This window comes from Haemorhous mexicanus, chromosome 4 (assembly GCF_027477595.1).
Source record: "Haemorhous mexicanus isolate bHaeMex1 chromosome 4, bHaeMex1.pri, whole genome shotgun sequence".
Classification (NCBI taxonomy): domain Eukaryota; kingdom Metazoa; phylum Chordata; class Aves; order Passeriformes; family Fringillidae; genus Haemorhous; species Haemorhous mexicanus.
Genome location: NC_082344.1, coordinates 71,151,085 through 71,172,874, shown reverse-complemented (window position 1 = coordinate 71,172,874; position 21,790 = coordinate 71,151,085). Strand labels below are relative to the sequence as shown.

The 21,790-nt window shown below is 36.1% G+C and overlaps 1 protein-coding gene across 1 annotated transcript; it reads right to left on the bottom strand.

Moving 5' to 3' along the window:
- Positions 1–1,441: 1,441 nt before the first annotated feature.
- On the bottom strand, positions 1,442–20,352 carry RNF212 (ring finger protein 212). Its single transcript, XM_059845368.1, has 12 exons — positions 20,126–20,352; positions 18,531–18,592; positions 15,821–15,895; positions 13,046–13,102; positions 10,402–10,460; positions 8,944–9,005; positions 8,785–8,854; positions 7,951–7,996; positions 7,125–7,188; positions 5,501–5,573; positions 4,574–4,764; positions 1,442–3,360 (listed from the first exon to the last, which is right to left on the bottom strand). The coding sequence occupies exons 1-12, from the start codon at positions 20,235–20,237 to the stop codon at positions 3,323–3,325; spliced, it is 909 nt and encodes a 302-aa protein (XP_059701351.1). The 5' UTR covers positions 20,238–20,352; the 3' UTR covers positions 1,442–3,322.
- Positions 20,353–21,790: the final 1,438 nt, after the last annotated feature.

The following is a 21,790-nucleotide window of genomic DNA, read 5'->3' as shown; positions in this document are numbered from 1 at the left end:
GCTATTGTTTGTGTGTGCATAAAACACCCTTGTAGTGAAATATATACTTGTGCTCTCTCCCAGACAACTGAAAATGATAAATTAGTGTCCTCTTATGCCTTAAGGCCAGAAAGCTGCAGACAGAAATTGAGAGGAACTGAAGGTCAGTTCAGTCTGTTTCTCAAAGTTGCACAGCACAGCTTCACCTGCTGCTTTTTAATGCTGAAGTCTTGAATATCCACTGTGCATTGCCAAGGTCCTCCATTCAGAAATTTACAAAATTAATAAATAATTTATTCCTTCAGACCACTACTGCTTACCCTCCCCAGCATGAATGACCCCTGCTCCCACTTTTACCTTTCACATCCCTGAACACTCCTGTATCTGAGTTAGTTTTAACTTCCAGTGACCTTATGCAGTCCCTCACATTTGCTGTTCTCCTTCAGGCGCATTTCTGATGTTTCACATTCGGACTCTACATCACATCCTTGCTCTTCCTGTCACCGTGTGCAGCTTTGCAGGTAAGTTCCATACTGAAAAGGCCACAGGCCGGATTTCAGTCCTCTTAGCCAAAGAGCAGAGAGGAGTGAGTTTCTTTAGAGGTAGCTCAGCACCCTCTGCTGTATCCTCAGCGAACTGCAAATTTCCTTGCAGATCAAGGACCAATTCCTCACAAAAGCAAGAAAAATTCTGTGAAGACAGATGCCTAAAAGAGTGATATAGAACTTCTGTGCCTATTGGAAGATAGAACAAACCTTGCTTTTTTTCTTTTCTCCTCTTCTTGGAGTGAAATAATGAATATAGTACTCTCAACTTTTTTGAACATATGATAGATGCATTGAACTTGGCAAATGACATTCCTCAAACTGTTTTTACCTTTTAAATTATTTTTCCTATCTATTACTTTATTTTATATGAGCCACTTAGATGTAAGTTTTCAAAAAAATCACATTATATTCAGTTCATTAATTTTTTTTTCATTTTTTTCTGAACTGAGAAGCAAGAGGATGTCATCCAAAAGTGTTTTTCCTCAGCATGGATAGCTCCAGTGCCTTTGCTTTCTTCCTGAAATTACATTGTTTCTCTTCAAAGTGCATTTCAAAGCTGTAGTATTTCTGAAGATGAGGTTGCTGGATTTTTTTTTCTTCAGGATTAGACTGTGGGCTCAGATAGATTAGGCAATACATGTTAAGTAGAAGGTACTACCAGACACTACAAATAGTTCAAAGCAGCAATAAAATAAATATCTATTTACATACTACATTTCTTTATTGATGTGATGTTCCAAGTTCTCAGCCTACAGCTACAAAACACGGTCTGCCTGTGTCCAGCTTTCACCACAGAAAAGGTCAACTGATGATTACCTGAACCAGGAAGATTGTTACTGAATTTGAGTGGAAACCACTGTGGTGAGCAAGAAACAGGAATCATTCTGTTCTCTGTGAATATTCACATCTCTGAATGACAGGGTGATTCTTTTTTATTGTGACTCTTGTAGATCTAGCATGTATGACTCTTTTCTACACAAATTCTTTCAGACAGGGCTCATTTATACACACAAATTTTCAGCTTCACGAATCTCAATTCTGCAATTAATGAGGGTTTGTGGAGTGGGATGGAAGAGGAACAAAACCAGTAAAAGCAAAGTATTCCATGTGGCTGCAAAATGCATCTTCTAGCAATTATAAAAGCTACAGTATGACTTCACAGACTTGGATGACAACACTGCAGTGTGATGAAAGATTAGAGAGAATCCCTTCTTGGGATGCAAACAAACAGAAAACCACTGGGGCACAAATAATGTCAAATCTTGCAATAATTTCTTACCAGCCTCACTTTTCAAGCTATTGAAGCTCATCTGGAACTAAAGGAGAGTTGAATTTCTTTAAGAGTTTCACTACCTCTATTTGAACATGTCTGTAGCACTGTAAAACTAAATCTTTGGACTGGAAGTTTGCTTGGAAGGAAGTTGACTTTGAGATCCCAGCTAAACTCCGAAGTATAAGAATACCAAGGAGGAGAAAATCTACGAACTTTCCCATGGCAAAAAAAAAAAAAAAAGTAAAGGCAGCTATACAGTGAAATAAGACAAATGTGAAATTCCCATGCTGGAGCAGGGCAAGGACCTTTCTCCAAGAGCAGTGGAAGAAACCTGTGATGAACTGATTGTAACTCCCTTTCTCTGACTCCATGCCCTTCTCGGGGTGGAGGTAGAGTTGGGAAGGAGGGAGGGGTGGGGAGGAAAGTTTTCTTAATATTAATTTTACTTCTTATTAACTTGCTGTGATTTTCTTACTAATAAATTCAATTATTATCCTCAAGTTGAGTGTGGTTTGACCATGATGGTATTTGGTCAATGACCTCTTACAGTTCTCATCTCAACTCCTGAACCTTTCATTAAGTCTTCTCTCTCCCATCCACTTGTGAAATGAAAAGTAAAACACTTCAACTCAAAAGAAAGTTATCATATATATATGTTCAGGAAACTTTATCCCAAAAAAACACACCAGCTTTTAGTTTTAATTTACTTAAAACAGTCCAGGTAAAGTTGGGGTCAAAACAAAATAAAGGCATTTGGTGACTCAGTCATACCAAAATTATGCCACATACGGAGGGCATATGAATTTCAGAGTTGTTCTCAGAAAAGAAAATTCTGGCACCCTTCATTCAGAGTCTCCAGTTGCTACTCTTGTGCAAAAGTAAAAGTACTCTTCACTGTGTTTCGTCTCTTCATTCCAGTTCCCCCATTTAATTCCATTTTGGGAAGAAATCCTTGCTACCTAAATCAAATGGTGAACTTTTACAAATATGGAACAGATACTGTGTTCTGAGCCCAGCAGAGCCTGCTAGAATGTCATATCCCTCAAAACTCACCCCTTTTCAAGAGTGCAAACAAAGGAGATGCATTGAGTAAGAACTTAACTTTGGAATTCTGAATCAAAAATCCATAAAGAAATTTCTTTTTTTTTAGGATTAAGGTCAATCTATAATACTGTACAGGCACAATTATTTACCCTGCAGCTCAATGCATTCATAGCAAAAAAAATGCTCATGCAACATATAATCACATTTTGCCTCAACACTTAGGTAATGAAGGACTTATTTATGCAATATATTTGAAGCCAGAATTTTGAAAAACAAGAGGATTTTGCACTCCCATCTAAAACTTCAGTAAATGTTAATCAGAAAGATCAGTGATGTTTTAAATACAGTATTCGTGCTGAACTATTTGCTGGTTTGTGCCAATTTGCCATAATGTGGAAGTTACAAATACTTGGATATCCAGAGACTATGCAGTGCTTCTCCAGATGCTTCTTAACCAAAACAATTCACAGATGTTTGCTCATCTCTCTGCTGAACGTCCTCCTATATTAGTTGATCCTAGAATAAAAATACCAGTACAAATGAAAAAAATAAATGGTAAAACTAAAGGAAAGCTTTATTCTTGTAAATTATTTGGGGAATTTATGTAAGGAAAAGCAAAACTACCAAAAATTAAAAAAAAAACTACACAACTGATGAAAACTTATCTATTGCCATTTTCATGAATGCAAATGTGTTCCTCTGTATTTCCACAAAAGCATTTTTGCCGTATTTCAATTTTAGCTACACAAGTGAATTTTCAAAGCATTATTCTGTATATGAACTGAAGTTAATTGCAATCATATAGCCAAATGACATCTATTACTTAAGTTCAATACACCTAATTTTTTATAATATTAATTTCTCCTACATTATTTAGAGATCCTATCAGGTTCATGCATTTCATTATTTCACATACTGTATCACTCTCTAGAAATCTCACAATTAAAACAACTGTGATGTAAGCTTTTACAAGCTATAAGCCTTCATTTCTTAAAATATTTTTATTTTGGCTTCATGAACTCAAAACTACTTGGGATATGTAGGAAGGTCACATTTATTAGTATGGACTAAAAGTGCTTTAGAGATTAATTAACTTTTTAATGTAAGTTAAAATAATATTTCAATGGTGATGCAAACTCAACAATAAGGTGAATTAGGTTTGCAAGATGTGATTGGTCAGGGTGCTACATGATCTCATCTAAATTCTCTTTCCCAAAAAGGGCTGGACCATTCAAGGTGCCTTTTGACCAGGGCTGTTCTATGATTCTGTGATTTTATTAATTAATCTGCCCCAGTGCAATTCCTACCCAAATCCAAACCTCCTTGGGCTGATGTTTATGCAGCTGCTTTTGCCAGTTTTTTGTTGCACTCAACAATAACACCCTGGAATAGCTCCCTTTTCACTGTGATCTGTGGACATTTACATGGATGTCTCCATAGGCAGATCTTTAAGAAATGTGCAGCTGAGACAGAAAACTTGGACATTATCAGATTTAAACCTCTGTTAAAATCTAATTCTGGAGTGAAGCAAAACCACATTTTCATAGCAGATACCATCCCGCACATAAGACCAAGGCAAATTTCAATCATAAACACCAACATCTTTCATATTTTGCTGAAAGCCTACTTCCAATTCTGAAATACCATTTTTATTTTGGTTAATTTATTTAAGCTGCTATGCTGAAAATTTTGCAGGAAGCGTTAAATGCTAGTTTATAAATATACTTGCCTTGTTGTCTTTGCAGAAGTGCAGAGATGGTGATTGGCTGCCTGGACAGAGGCAGCTGTGGGGAAGGTGATGTAAATGGATATAGCTGAGGGGTTCTGAAATCAGAATTAGCCCATGATCCCCTTTGACTGCTTTGGGATCCAGATGATGATGGACAAGAACTATGTGGTAATCTCAGCACAGGGGTGGATCTGTTAATGAAATTAATTCATGCATGTGATTTGAGGCTACTTTTATAACAATACAAAATGTTTCAAAATTACTTCAATTTGTTGTCTATATATTTTTACTTACTGAATATTTTTACATATTTCAAAAAGCAAACTGACAAAACAATTTTGGAATCAGAGGTGGAAAAAAAGAAGTACTTCATTACACATATTTAAAATTTCTGCTAGGAAGATATAATAGATATATTTGGCTTAACAGTTATAAAGAACAAGAGTTTAATTTTTCTGGAACAATTTAAAGTTATTGATGTTAATAATTCTCACAGTTTAAGACATTTTCAAAGTTTAAATGCAAAAACCAGAAACACCTGTTGCAGGCTGCATGAAGTTCAGGTTATTCAGAGAACAGCCCTTGTGCAGATATTGTGCTTTTATCTCTAATTTTTGTAAGAATGATACAGCAGAGACATTGTTAAACTTTCTCATTATAAAATTACCCCTTTTTATAGGAGTACCATGACTGCAGATGTCAACAGCTACAGAAGCACAGATGACAACTGCCCATTTTTGAAAAATGTGATTTCAAAATAAAACTCTCCCCCAAAACCAAACATTCATGTAGATGATAGCCAGGCTGCACAGTAACACTTTTTCAGATCTAGAATATAACCTCTGAACACACAGATTAATAAAGGCCAGAGGGGACATTACAGTCTCTTATAGGAGATGGTAACCTCTTGAAAAAGTATTGAATTACCTTGTAGATTCTGTTCCAATACTCTGACTTGGCTTTATTCGAGCTATCTGAGAACTCCTGTAGGATACACACCCTGTTGGAATCAGATTTTTGAAAACAGGACCAACGTGAATTACCCATTTTACTCAGGAGAAAACTTTGGAAACAAAGATTAGTACTTTTATTGCATGATTTGGGACAAATTCATGATTGATTCATTCAAGAACTAAAAGTGGTGCACAATTACAATAGTCAATGACAGAGCTCAGCTGTCACAAAAACATCATATTGCACCATCCCTGCAAATCTTGTTCCAGTTAAACACATGTTAGTTTCTTTCCCCTTCTTTCATTTATTAGACTATTATTAGACTATCAAGACAGCTGTGCTGAAGTGCTTTAGTTCTTCAGCTGATCTTTTTTTGCCTCATCCACCTCTGAGAAGGAAACTTTCCTTAGTGCACCATTAAATCATTGTTTCCACTTACTCTTACTTTTGCACATAAACTTTGATTCCCTCAGCCTTGTCCACTGCAAAACTTTATGTGAAAGTTCTGAAATCTGCTGAACACGTAACTGCTCTACATAAAATTTTACTGTCTAATAAATATCTATTTATATTTAGACACAATAAAAAAAACAGTTAACCTCAGCTCTCTTTATCTTGTTATGCTTAAATTTATAGGCAAGCATGCATTTAGGAAGGATCTGAGCATATAAATCAGACATAACATAGAAAAAGCAATTTTTCCTCCTCCATTGAAATTGCATTGCAATTGCATTTGTCCTTGTTTCAGGACACTTACACCATGTAAAAACACAAGAGTGCTAAAAGTTCTTTATGTGGCTGCAGATGGATTCCATGAACTGCTGAAGCCAGGTGAAAGCCTGCCTGAGCACAATCTGCTGCAGAAATATGCTGAATGTAAATCAAGAATGGGAGAGACACACAGCATCAGGAATTCTGGGAAAGTCCTCACAAATAAACAGTTCTCAAGAGACTGCACCACTGCCAGTAGGCTGTTACTCATGTCTTATTTACATCTGAGTGTTACCCAAGCTGAGGGTATGAAGGAATGAAAGGAAGGAGCGGCAGGTAAAATGTCTTACACCTTGTAACAGTGATAAGGTGAAAAAAATTCTCACCTTTTTGAACAAATTCTTGATCGCAACTGCCTCACTTTTGTTATTAAATATTTTTTTTAACTTCCATATTTTTTTTAATTTCCCCCCTTTTCTTTGTGTGATATTTAATATGACACTGTGGACAATGTTACTCTCTGTTAACCACAAATACATAAAATTATGAAGCTTAACAGAGGGTCAACAACGTATATTGCAAGGATTCCTGTTCCGTTCCATCACACAAATAGTTACAGTATTTTCTTTGCACCTGCTGATTCAGCAAAAAACAGTTTGGTTAGCAGTAATCATTTACTGAACAGAAGAGGTAAGTACTAGGGAAACATTTCTTACTTCATTTTAACCATTTCCCAGCTGCTGGATTGAAGTCCTTGTGGTAAACTCCTCACACCTCAACACAATTCAAATTTTTTTAGTAAAATGCTAATGTATGGATTTTAATTTATTCATCCTCCTAATGTAACAGAAATGTTATTCAGTTAAAAAAGTTTACTTTTACTCACCCATACGTCCATCCTGTGGTGGAGTTATTACTGATAATCTTGCTGGACCAGTTGGTGTCTCTAGCTAAATAAACAGCAAGTCATTAACCACAGTGTAATAAGCATATTAAATATTAAGACATTTTGAGCAGTAGTGTTTTATTTTTGAGGTCTACAGAGCCTGCAGATTTCCAGAACTCTCTGCTTGCTGTCAGTTTTGTTCATAGCACTAAAATACAAAACCTAAGAATTAAGTTACTATTTTTAAAGATCTATGTGCAGGTGAGAAATACATGTATTTTAGCTTTATTATATAACCTATCACATTCAGATAAGGTGTTATCAGACACTCTCACTGTTTTCTGTGCTGAGATTCCACCTGCAAGCTAGCAGCTGCTCCTGGATGTAACCTCTCCTAACCAGGATACCAGCACTATGAAAAGCTCCTGCTTTCATTCTCATGTTAGCAGTATCACTCAAAACCTGCAATTCCCTACTCAAGTATCAGACTCTAAATGGTGCTATCAGATCATTGACATTTTTGAATTATTGGGATTTTAAGAATTTGCTATTTACTTTGGCATCACAACTTTAAAAGCCTGTATATGGCATGTGGAGAATATAATTCCAGAAATTAATGTTGTGATTTATTTGCTTTTGGTTTCTTTTGGGGAGCATCTGATTTCTATCCTGCATCAAGCATAACTGAAACCATCATGCACATCAGAATGGTTTTGAATGGGATGGGGGGAGAATCCTTTTTTTTGCAGCATAAACAGAGTAAGAGAAATCAAAAGGATATATGTGTGTAACTATACAAAAACAAGTATTAAAAAACCCCACTTACTTTCCTCATTGGTGAAGGTACAGGATCAATCTCCATTGCCTCCATCCTTGCAAGAAAGGTCAAAGTATGACATTGTAATAAAAATAACATTTTCATTATAAAGACTAAAATTATGTTGGATTCTAATGTTAAATTTGATAAGTAATGGAAAAGCATAATACATAATGCATAAGACACATAAGTATTTAGGACTCACAAGCAGTAAGAAAAATCTATTCACTGATTCTGAGCTCTGGTTCAGACATTTACAGAGTAAGATATTTTATGATTAGCATTGTTATTCTTCTATTTGTCTGAATAAGCATGCATATTTATGTATTTTTCACTTGTATTCACAACAAAGGCACTCTGAATCTCTGGGGTTTTTTGTAGAAAAGAAAGTCACAATCAAAGGCACAGAAATATTTTAGCTTGAGCAAGCTGTATATTCATTTTACTTAAAATTAAATGAGCCTTACTGGAGTGGCTCATCCCATCCATCCTGAGATCACTACAGCGTACATACAGGTGTCTGTACAATAAATTCAGTTTTTCTCTATGGCAAATAGAGAGTGTTTCACTTATCTATCCATGCAGTCATCTATCTAGCTATTAATTCAAAAGTTCTTTGGAATAAGGTACATCATGCCTCAGATTTCTTTCCAGTAACCACCATCCATACAACTGTAATGTACACTTGAACAGATAAGACTTTCCTCAGTTCTTTCATATTTGAACAGTTTGCAAAAACAAAACACAGAATCAGAAAATATTTTAAACTCACTACAAAAAGGTTACTTTCTGTATAAAATATTAGTTAAGATTTTCATTGAAAATTATCAAGTTTGTACCCACGTTTCAGAAGTGGAAGGACGACTTGAATGAAGAGAATATGAAGAATAAACATTCTGTTTTCTTGAAGGAACTGAAGTCATTAAGAAATTTAATATTAGAACACAGCTATGTCCAGTGACAGGGATTCCACAGTTAATATTTTAAACCAACACTTCTTACTGGATGGATTTCTGCTCGTACTGGAAAATGGCAGTGGTGTAGTTTTTTCAGAAGGTTTCATACTAAAGGGGAAAGAAGAAAAAAGAGATATAAATTGAAAGCAGGTTTGATTTAGTTAACATGTCTAACTGGTCAATAAAGTAAAATATCAAAGCATTTATCCATCAGTAGCAGGTTTTAACATGACACTATTTGCCATGGAGCAAAGTAAGAATTTATCTGGTAAATCTATGAATTTGCTCTTTACATCATAGTATTTGCAATGCTCATTATATACCCAACAATATCAAATTTAGCACAACATTATGGCAAAGGACTTTAGAGAACAACAGGTGTTAAAATACAACTATTAACTATAGCTAAGTACAAAATTCATTTCATTTAATGAAATTATACATTTACCAAACTTTAAGAAATCTAGTTATCAAATGAAATGTTGGAATTTTGATGCTATTCAACAGTAACTTTGCAAAACTGGTACCTTTGGCAAGAATCATAAATAGGAGGAATATATTTACTAGGCAAGCAAGAAAAGGCTCTAGGACACTTCTCTCTAGGTAGAACTCAAAAAAAAATCTAAAATTCAGTAAGAACTCTGTAATTGATATAACCAAGATACTATTCATTTGAGATGCAGACAAGAAAATGGAGGCATAAAATGAATAAAAATATATAAACTGCAATCCACCACATACAGAGTTTCTTTTATACTGTTTTTTTCTTTCTGTTACATTACACCAAGCAACCTGAGGAAGCAAAATACAGTATTATGTGCATTAAAGAGTCAAGGGAAAGTCTGTATTAAAAAACACAGAAAAGGAATAAAGATCAATTAAAGATTAAATCTGTTCAATTAAAATGCCAGTTTAATGAACTGGCTTATTAAGTAGATTTAAATAACAGTTTTGGCTTTATGTTGGAAATAATATGAAAAGATGAAGGTGTATCAGTCATTGAGCAGGGGGATAAGGATGATCAACCACTTTGAAACATTTGAGAAAAAAGACTAAATCAAGACGAGACAAGTATATAATTTTTACAAGAAATAGAAAACGATGAGAACCATGTTACAAAACTCTGGTAACTTTATAAATGGGCTAAGATACCAGGAAAGGCATCATAGTATTTTCCAGGCTGATGCTATAAAGTCCATTGCAAAATACACAAATATGGTTATGTAACAGCAAATACAAAATTAAAACTGAATATCTATGTGATAGACTTTATTAAAAGTTCATTTTTAGAGTTAAGTACAGAGTTGTATTTTAAAATGAAAGGATTTCTTCCCGACAGTATTGATCATTTTGAATAAAAGTCACCTGATGTCAGAAATCACTATACATTTATTTCTGTAAAAACACACGAGGAACGTAAAAAAACCATGAAATTTTTATTCCTTTATAAATTAAAATTAATGTTGTCTGATTACATTTACTTTTGCTGCATTAAACCTCTTACCATTGTATCTGTTGAATTTGTTGTGTTACTTTCTTGAGAGACTCTTCCAGCTTTGCTATCTGTGAGATAATCATAGATTTAAACAAAGTCTGTTTGTGTGATATACAGCTTCATTTTCATCCAGCTAATATTCTAAAGTGTTGAAAGGCTGCTTTCTATTGGTTTTAATCTTAAGACATCACTGCAATTCCAGATTTATTGGAGCTGTTATGGCTGTGTTATGGACCCATTAAACAGTCAATCTGGAACAAAAATGCTTCTTTTTGGCAGTTAAAGACCTTGTTTGATTACCTATTCTTAAGTATGCTGGTAATAGTGGATAAATGAATACTAGGAAAAGTGCTTAAAAATAGTTTTCTTTTCTTTTGCTTTCTATTTTTCTTATCTGATATAAAAGCTTTGTTATGATTTATATAGAGTTATCTGAAAAAGCCACCAATAAATGTACAAAATACATTGTTGCCATATTTCTCATTTCAGATTCAAAATGTATTCAGCTCACTTCAGTATCTATTTGTAATAAGCCGAAGTGAAAAGTTTTTTCTACTCTGTTAAGAGACACAATCAGAAATATCTCCATTAAAAAAATGTTATGAGCTGGCAAAATTGAAGACTATTAAGGTCAAGAACATTAGGTCAGCTCCCTAGTACGTGTATTTTTTACAGTCTTTCATTATGTGAGCATATATTATATTTTATGAAGGATGTGAAAATTTATTCAATAGCCTCAATACTGCATCTATGTTTTATCCCTAATTTCCATTATGTGACCTTAATCCTCCACATTGTTCATATTTTGATTTGAAGGCAAATTATAAATTTGCCTGTAAACTTTTCATGCTTCTCAAACTGTCATTTGAATCCTTTAATAAAATTACCTGATTTATAAAATCATATTGTTTGTGGGAGATACTATGCTCTTTTTGCAGATGAAAAACTCTGCAAAACAGATTAAAGAAAAAATGTAATTTATGTAAGATCTGGGTTTTGGTATTCTGTTTTTTTCTTCCTTCCAATGAGAGCTAGGTTTGATTAGGAAAGGAACCAGTCAGGAAGAATGTACTTTACTCTGTTGCTCTGTAGGACTGGGTAATTTTAAGACTAAAGTACCTTAAAGAACATGAGTAATTATTTGATTTTCAGTATTTTGGGATCCTAGCATAACAGGACATCTAGACCTGCCAGGAACATGGAGAGCAAGTGGCCACTATCACCTGCACCCTAATACCTGCACAGCTCACAGAAACAGCAACCAAGCAGTTTAATGAAGACCATGAGACCTTGTTGGTTGACAGTGACAAGGATGACAAACTAGAAATAAGGAAGGGGACCTGAAACACGACAGCCAAGCATGAGAAACTGGAATGGTGTTTAATACAACCAGCCTCTCCAGACACTGATATAAACAAACAGTTTTAACATATTAACAATACACAGAATGGGCAAAACAACAAGAAACCCGCCCAAAACAGTGTGCCATTGAAGCAGCAACCATCTATATTTTCAACTGTTTTGGTACTGTCACCTGGACACCCTCCTTAGGTCAAGCATCATCCCTGAATACTTCACAAACACTGATGAGTGAATGTCCCAACAGTAAACAACTTAAAAAATTAGCATGACAAAGTATCAAAACTCTCGCCAGATTCTTTGGAGGTAACATCTCAATTTATGCTGAATTCTATTACGATATTTGTTTTACTTTGTCTACAGGTTTCAGTTTTACCATCTGGACCTGGTACAATAGATTAGAAGGGGGATGAAATCAGGATTCCTCCCTGGTCTGGCTTTGAAAGCAGAAGGACAGGACCCTAAAAGAACTACACACAACACAGCGCACTATGAGGGATCCCAAAATGCATTCATGGAGAAGAAGGAAGAACAGGCCACAGATCACCTAATTTTCCAAGCTTTCTATCCATGGCAACCACACTAGAAACTCTCCTCACACATGAAATGGCCAACTGGGCAGCTACATGAGCTTCTTCTCTGTAACTTCATACATGGGACACCTACTCATGGGTCAAGTTACCAATACTACCAAGTAGCTTTAAGCAACATCCCATGTCCTTAGAAATAAAGGAAAAATCCAACAACTTAATAAAATATTTAGAAGAAGCTGAAAAAATGAAAAAGAATCTGCCTTCTAACCTACAAAGGAAGAAGCACAGTCACAAATGCAGTACCTGTTCTCCACAGAACAATTAATTCTGTCCTTCACACTCAGCTATCCCAAATTCAGGGTATTAGCCCTTAGTCTTGTTCCCCACTGCTCAAGCTTCTCATTTATTTCGTCAGCCCTAGTCTTCTTTTCCTCTGGACTCATCTTCCAGCACCCCTCTCTCCCCACCTCCTCTACTTTCCCCTCCATACAGTGAACTGGTTTCTTCCCTCCCTGTCCTTTGACTCTCCATTTAATCTTAACCACCTTACAACTAGAATATTTTATTAGAAACAGTAACCAGAATTAATAGTCCTCATAGACTTTAAACAATTAAAAACTGGTATTTATAATGAAAGTAATGAGTCAATCCTGATAAATTATTCTAAGTATTCCCATAAAAGATTCATATAGTTTCTAAAAATAAACCAAAGTAACAAGGCAAACATAAACAAAAACCTAGAAAATCATAATTAGAGTTACCTTTTGTTTGTGGTATTTTAATAAACGCTTACGATATTTTTCTTGAAATTCTGAAATCTAAAAATAAATACAGTTATACCAAGCTTCACATAATTACATGTATGCACCTCAGCAAAGAAGTGATGGAAAATAACTACTTCACAGTATTCAGAGTTTTCTGTCTTTTATAGGCAGTTATCATCTTTTTTTAATCCTCTTCAAAAAAAAATCCCAAACTATTCTAAGTTATTATCACTGATAGACAAAGTCCTATAAAGTTAATTTAATCCAATATGACCTACAGAAGAGTTGGTAGATTTATTTCACTGAAGTTATATTTTAACACTATGTTCAATAAAAAGGTAAAGACATTAGAAAGCCAGTTTAGCTGCAGTGTTTCTTATTCATCAGTGCTAAGCAAACACATAAAATTAATGGCAACATAAAAAGTAATCTGTCTTACTGGCAATTATAATATGCCTTGTAAAAATACCCTGTTAATTAAAAAATAATTGTTAGACAGACTGTCTGGTGATGTGTAAGCATTTCTTGTGTCCACATGAGGATCATAAACCATGACAAGTTAAAAGTAAAAATGACAAGGTAGGCAAGACAAGAGCTTGAGGAACAAATTACCACAGGCAGTAACTTCTAATAAATCTTTCTTCTCACATGTAAGAAAACTGCCAGAAAATCTGTAGAAAATGAGACAAGCAAGAAGAAACATTCTGAGAATATACACCCATGGAGGAGTATCCAACTTAAATGGTTATTTTATTCCCTCTGGAAGGACCTGGGAGGTTTCCATTGAATACTCATCAAAGGATCAGTGTGTCTTTGGAAGAACTGAAGGAAGAAATGTTCACTTAGAAAGTGATGGCTCTGAAATGTCTCTACTCACCCAGAAATGAGTTCTTGGGTCTAGGAGAAACCTGAATTTGTCCGTTTAGTGCTCAATGGCAGGCAAAGAGTAAATCAGACCTTACCAGTAGTTTAAAATGGAATAGGGGACATCATCATTCCCCTCTAAAAAAATGCACGTTCCCATATCCTGAGTCTGCTTAACACCTCAGAAAGGACAGAGTAGGTCTGAAAACAGTTCAGATTAATCAGAGGTATGCAAGAACTTCAGTAAAAGAATGACCACATAGATGGTCATGGCTGAAAAAAATGACAGTTGAAGAAGGGATGCATCAGCAGTTAAAACTAATGATTAGCACAGACGTAGTGCATGAGACTGTATACTTTTCCATCCAGAATTAAATTCAAGAGTAAGAAATGAAACTAACAGGTTAAAACCTGAAAAATGAAATAATCATCACACAGTGAAAAACCTGTGGACCACCCTTCCACAATATGAGACAGATGCTAAAATTCAGGAAACAACGTGACAATTATGTGGGGAAAAATATACACCAAAGCTTCTCAATGCAGAAGACCAATCTCACTTCGAGACATCCCTGTGCCACGAGTTGTGGAAAGCTGGGAGGCTCTTCTGAAGATGCATCACTACATCCAGCTCTGCTCTCATGCTTTCCTAGCACCCACCAAAGTGACAAGATATTAGATTAGATAAGAGATTAGAGAAATTGCTCTTACATCTTTTGATGCTGGGACAAGTTCTGAACATACCTCAATGCCTTCACTATACTTCAGTATGTTCCCAACAGGTTATCTCAGGCTATATAAAACCTACCTCAGCCTGGAGAGATTGAGCCTTCTTTCCTTCCTTTGGCACACTATGGAAGTTTGTATTCCCATGTGATTGGAAGTGTGCAGGTTCCCTGCATTTGTTCAGTTTATGGAGTAACTGCTGATCCTGCTGTTAAAAAGTGGGTATGGAAGGACAGAGGAAGGGTTCACATTTACATTGTGTCCCTTCCACATCTGAGGAGGAGCACTGCTCAGGAAAGGGGCCAAGCTCAGCTTTGGAAAAGTCTCTGAGGCCTGGGGTAGAGCAAATGTGAATCCATGACCACTGTTGGAGAACACAGGTGATATCCCCTGGGTTATTAATATGCTGCATCAGGAAGCTCACCCAAAGATCAGCAAATCCCAGCCCAAGGAGATGAAAACAGCCAACGAAGGCTGTGGCTGGGCCCAGGGACAATGTACTGCTGGAGGGGTTGAAACTGCTGCTGAAATACACAGGGAGAGGGACAAAGACACAAAGTCCCAAAGCCAAGCTGAAAAGATGCAGAAAATGAGGAGGAAAAGGGAATTTTGTATGCACTAATTTAACCCAGACAGCTACTGAAGTTCTTGACTGGAAACTAAGCCTGACAAAAGGAATCCTATCTGGAATTCACAGAAAGTAGGGGGAAAATGACCTTGGAATCATTTACTGCATCTACCTGGGGAAAAAAAAAAGAGGTGTGTTTTGATAAAAAAAAAAAATTAATCAGAAAGAAGAGAGAGCACAGTCAGCTCAGGACTGTGTCCAGCTCGGGTTTTCACTGTGTAACTTTTTATTGCTGTAATTAAAGCACACTATCTGGGCATGTTTAAGCTCCTGGAAGATCTAATTTTTCACTGCATAGCATTGAAAGTGATTTTACACCATTAAAATAACCAGACTAGTGGTCCTTAGAGAGAGTTTGAAAACATAAGCAGTGACCATAATGAATAATTTATGTCTCCTTAAGAACTCAAAAACTGTGGAATTAAGGAAGTAAAGATGGTAATGGGCATACATTCATTTTCAAGCATTCACTCATACACTTTTCCCATTCACATAAAAATCAGTAGGAGTTGCTGATTATTTTATAGAGTTAAAAAGTTTTAAGGCAGATTCACCTGTGATATTTCTTTTGAATATTTCTTGTTTAACACATCTATTGGCATGAACAGTGATTGAATATCAGGACTTGTCTATGAAGAAATGAAAATATATCAAAGTTAGAATTTTTATTAGCAAGTCATATTAAATAAAGTCTTTTGTAAAGCGTTTCTTAAATTGACTAATGAATCTAAATAAAAAAAAAAATGACAGATTAGACAAGGATAAAGCTGAAATTGAAAATAAGCCTAATTTTCTTTAATGGCCCTATCAACTATCTGGAAAGCACTGGGATTTTGTTTAAATATATTACCCACATATATACCTATGGTGATTAAGATAGTACCAGTGTCCAGAGCACATTCAAGGAGGATACTGTGGCCCCTGGAAGAGGCATTGCATTCACACCAACAGCCAGGTTTCTGGCAGCCCCTTTCCAGGCTTTTTGGTTCTCACCATTCCCAGCCACATGGGATGCAACCTAAAACCAGTTTTGTTTCAAAGTCCTTTTTCAGAATAGCTCCAATGCTGACTGGGATCCCTTTGTCTCTCCCTGCCCATTGGGCAGCAGAATATTACCCTAGAATAAGGAAAGAGCCTTAAAGTAATTGTTGAATTTTTAAAATATTTTATGACTTGTGTATTTTAATCAGAACTGTACATGCTTTAGAAAAACTGCTTTTCCTTACTCTCCCCAGCTACTAATTCTTACAGAACTCACAGAAAGTAAGTAACTTTCCTTGAGACTTCCTCTACAATTTTGAATTTGGTTGACATCAGCCACAGATTCAAAAATTTCCAGCTAACAGATGGAGAAACACAGACAGACAGTACAGTTAACCTACCTATGGTATTTCAGTAAAGAAAATTAAAACAACACAATGATATTCCATATTGAAAACTTAGGATATTTCTAAAAATATATTCAGCTTCTTTAAATGAGATGCATTCATAGAACCCAAGCTCTTGGAATCTATTTAGGGTTCTATCAAAGCAATGATCTTGGTTTAAGTACCTATCAGATTTTAAAAAAATAAAACCCAACCAGCTTCATGCTGATATAAAAACTCTTTCAAATAAAGATTTGTGTAACTCTGTTTATATTTTATCTGCTGCATGGAGAAGCAGATGTTCCTTTGATATTCTGAAATACTGAACAGCCAGAATCTGATTTATTTTAACACTTAACCATCATCTGGGGAAAAGCAAGTGGGGATCATGAGACACAGAAGGAAGATATAAAGGTGACAAGAATGCATTACTGTAAAGATGAGAATATTTAATGCGTACATGTTGATTACTCCAACATACAATTTAATTAGGACTTCTAACACATTTATAGGACCTCCTCTCATTGGGATTCTTCCATAGCATCAAGCTCATAAAGCTTACCAGGTATATTTCCACTCAGGTTCCTGAATTATAGAGCCATGACTTTTTTATATGCATCTTTAATTATCATTCCAATCATTTTATCTGTTCTTAATCAAGGATAAGCAATCATCATTAAATTCTTTTTTAAAGAATATGGTAATTTGCTTCCTTCCAGCCCTCCAGAGCAGTGGCAAGTTCTAATGAAACATCTAATATTTTTGTTAGTAACCCAGTCATTGCATTTTTATATTCCTTCTGTGCTTTTGAAGTAAATTATCAAGTTCTGCTGAAATGGTGCAGTTTAAGACTGATGTAACTTAAAAAATAACATTGTCTGGGGCAAGGTGTTGAATAAGATGACCTCCAGAGGTCCTCGACAACTTAAATTATTCTTTGCCTGAAATGAATAACAAAGTTTGCAGTGACAATACATTGATATTGAAAGCATACTAAAATACACCCTTTAGAATTTTTATGAAGGGCCTTCTGATTTTTTTTTTCATATTTGATTACTGTGTGCATTATTCCTTTGTATTATAATCGCATTTTGTTGTTTTCATGCAATTTTTTTCAGTAACACTGTCTTCTTCAATGTGCAAGATTCCTAGGAGGTGTTCATGTTTAGCTGTATTGAATTTTAGTGTATCTCTTTTATCCTGTACATAAGAGGCATTGGCTCTTAGGTAGGCACCAGTCTACAAAAATATGAATGTTTTCAAACCTACTTATGAAATCAGCTAAAGAGAAGATTGCTCCTGGGAGAAATGCAAAATTAAAGATTCTTAATGATTAATCAAGAAAGGGAATTAAAAGCTCTTAGTTCTCCAGTGAATAACAAAAATTCCAAACAATATTTCAAACCCTTTCTTAATCACACAACTACAAGGAAAATAGTTAAGCTTGAGAGAAAACAGAAAAAAAACCCCTAATCCACTGGAAAACACTGCTGAGCTATCAGGCAGGCTTTCAGTCCACTACATGAAATAATTCATTACAGTTCATTTCCTGTGGTGCAAAAATGCCAAAATCAATAAACATTTTTCCACATGTTGAAAGTAGTCACTGATGTTACCCAGTAACCAGCCATATTTCTTGAAAAGTTTAGAATGATTTACAGTCTAGCAGTACCTGAAAACCTAAAAAGTTTCCATAGGCTTTAATTTAATGGAATATTTACAACAAAAAGCAGAGCTGTCTAGTGCCTAAGTATTTTAGTTTAGCAACCTATTATCAGTAAATATTCATGTCACAGTTGGCAAAAACAAAAAAAGGAAGCATTCTTTAAGGCAAGTAGTTTAGCTGTTAAGCAAACCACAGATTAATGTAATGCAATAAAACTAAAGCTTGATTTACCTCTTTTGAAAGGATTAAGGTACGACAAGCACTCCTGCAGACCAAACATTCATCTTGTTTGCCTGTTAGGTAAAGACAAATTTAAAATATGGATCAAAGTGAATATATATTGAATACATTGTAAATATACTGTGATGCCTAAACCTGGAGCTTGTGGAAGAAATCTGCAAGTTGCACAAATAATATGAATAAACATGAATAAAGAATTTGATTCTATAACCATTACACTGAGTTGTGCAGGAAAAATGTATGTGAATGTCATCAGGTCTTACTCCTGTAAATAAGCATTCATGTAAATGATTTTATGAATATCATTAGTGTCACAGAATGCAGGTGACTTTTAGTTCCCTTGATTTAAATAGGGCTACTTGCCTGGTTTAATTAAATGTATGCTTAAGTGCACTAATGACTTACAGTCAATCTGATATATGGCTTTTTAGACTGGGGCACAGTTGGGTTATCCCAACAAAATATATGAAACCTAAATGTTAAGAAATTAGTAATTCTGCCTTTTGAATTCCCCCAGTGAAAAAACAATAAAACCACTTTTAAAAACTTTATGACTTTTAAACTCTTTATCGGCAAACATATTAGAAAATATCTATGGCAAATGCACATCATTTCAATATTTATAACTGATAATTCCACTAGCTACTGCATTTCTGAAGATTCTAAGGATCAATGTTTATAAACATCTTCAAATACATCTTATACCTCATTACTACTGAATTCAAAGCAAAAATATACATAATCTCTCCTATGTTTTTCTGCCAAACAATATTAAGAGCAGAGAGGAAAGATGCTATTCATGTTCTAGGGGCCTGCAAGCTGTGGAGGCTGCATTTCATCTATCCTCAATAGCAACCCTGTGAAAACATCTAGTCAAAAGCTTTTAGTTCTGAAATACCGATTGATCATTTTTTCTGTGCGCTCTTACAAAAACCAGGACATTTAGCATGATGTGAAAGGGGAAAACATAGATATTTGTCTGCTGTATTTTTTTCCTTTTTTTGAAACAACTTCATTATTCCTCTTTCCCACATATCTCTGCCCGAGAGCATCACATGAACCCCAGAATATGACTCTGGAATTGTACATAACACAGGAGCTTCAGAACATCACCTACAATCTTCCCTCATGCTGCTGAATGTCTTCAGGAACAATACTGAGCCTCAAAACTTATTCAAACGACTTCCAAAACCTACCCTAAACAAACCCTACATTTTTTCAACTGCCCTTTCACTAAGGGAAAACCATTATTTTTCCAAAAATTTCCAGAACAGAAGGCCATCTATTTGTGTGGGTTTTTTGTTTTGTTTTGTTTTTTACAAAATTATGGATCATAAGCATCCAGAATCCAGTTTTATTAAAGCCCAAGGCTCGCTGTCAAAGTCACATCCACCTGGAGGTGGACACAGTTTTACTGTTCAAAGCGAATCAATAGCAAGGACTGAAAAGGCTTAACAGTAACATTCTTAAAAGTGCTCAGGGCTTTCTTTTTTTTCCGCAGCGGGTGAGAAATACCAGCATTTGAGGTTGATGCGTGCAGGCAGCACAGCCCGGCCTGCCGGGCGCGCCCCAGCAGCCATTATTACCTTTCTGCAGGCAAACCTCACAGAAAACGTGGCCGCAGCTGGTGAGGCAGAACCGCGGCGTGGGGGTGCGGGGCTCGCACAGGCAGGAGTTGCAGGAGACGTGCATGGCCATGGGGCAGCGGGGCAGGACGGCCCGGTGGCGGCCCGGGGCTGGGGCAGAGCCGCTCGTCCTCAGGCCGAGCGCCGCGGGCGCGTCCCCGCCATGTCCCGCCCGCTGAGGCGGCCCTGAGGGCAGCGCGGCCCGCGCCGCTCCCGCCGCGGGGCCTCAGGGCGGCAGAGATTGGTGCTCACACACACACCCCGCAATAAAATTTGGTTTTTCTGGCCGACACAGACGATGCTCTGAGAGATTCGTCCTCCCTTCCCCAAACGCGGGGAACAGAGCTGCACCCACAGCGCTCCGGGCAGGGCCTCAGCAGGAGCCCCGCCCTGCTCGCTCCTCTAGGGTCAGCAGATGGGGAGAAAAAACAAAAAAAAATCGGAGAAAATATTTATGGATTTCACTTTTCAATGCAAGAATCCTGGAGGTTTGTTAATTCACTATCATAGGTTTGTTGTGGCATCTTCTGTTGTGGAGAAAGAGCAAAACAGGGAGATTTGATGTTCGTTTCTTAGACAAAAAAATACCCCATCGCTTGCTAGTGTCCAGTGATGAAAATTTTAGGCAGAAAGTCCCTTACAGACTTAGCTGCAGTGCAGGTTGTAGCTCTGGGTGTGACAGAGCCACAAACTGCAGAGGAAGCTTTTAACTTCACAAAGGCTTCTGCCCCCAAAGTGCTTCCCAAAAGAGCTGTGAGTCAGCTTGTGCTTTATGGAGTTCATTAAAAATCCTGAGGAAGACTGAAAACATTTCCTAAAAGCGAAAATGATGATGATATGATGATGATGATTATTATTATTATTAATAATAATACTACCATTAGTAGTAGTAAAGAACTAAGCAATCACAAGTTATATTCAAGATGCCCCAGTCTCAGTGCTGAGTCTATACTCTTTGAGTATAGACCTAATTAATATGGTGAAACATGATCAGATCTTTTATGAATTCTGAAATGTTGCTTGTCCTGGATTACAGCTGGAGTGTATTGTAAGTGAAATGAGTTATGTTTGTCACTGGGATGTGGTTTGGAGCCTTACACTAAATATCAACTTAAGTCTGAACCACAACCTTGTCACAACACTTTATTACTTTCTTCTTGGACTTCATATACCATATGGTTTTAACACATATTTCCTTCTTACCTACCACCAAAGATGTTATTGCAAGACATGTTGTGAGTGAGTGCTCTATAGAAGTGAATTTAATAGCACTTACTTACTGGTCATTCCAAGTGACACCTCTAAAGTATCTGAATTTTTAAATATAGGACACAATGCAATGAGTAGCTTTATGAGATTTTATTTGGATTGATTTGGTCCCTGGAATATTGCTTTTTGTCTCTATATCAATTTTATTGATTCTCACATACTACCAGCTGTCTTTTAATTCCCATGCTGGAAATATAAGTAGACTTAAAGGAAAATGTCATTTCCTTGCTAAAGAAAACAACAGGTGGGAAGATAGAAAAAAGAAAGAAAGCAGTGCCTTTAGAAAAATAATTGGTCCACAGATATTTTGCCTTTCACTACCTTTTAAAGCAACAAAGGGTCTGAAAAGATGAGTAA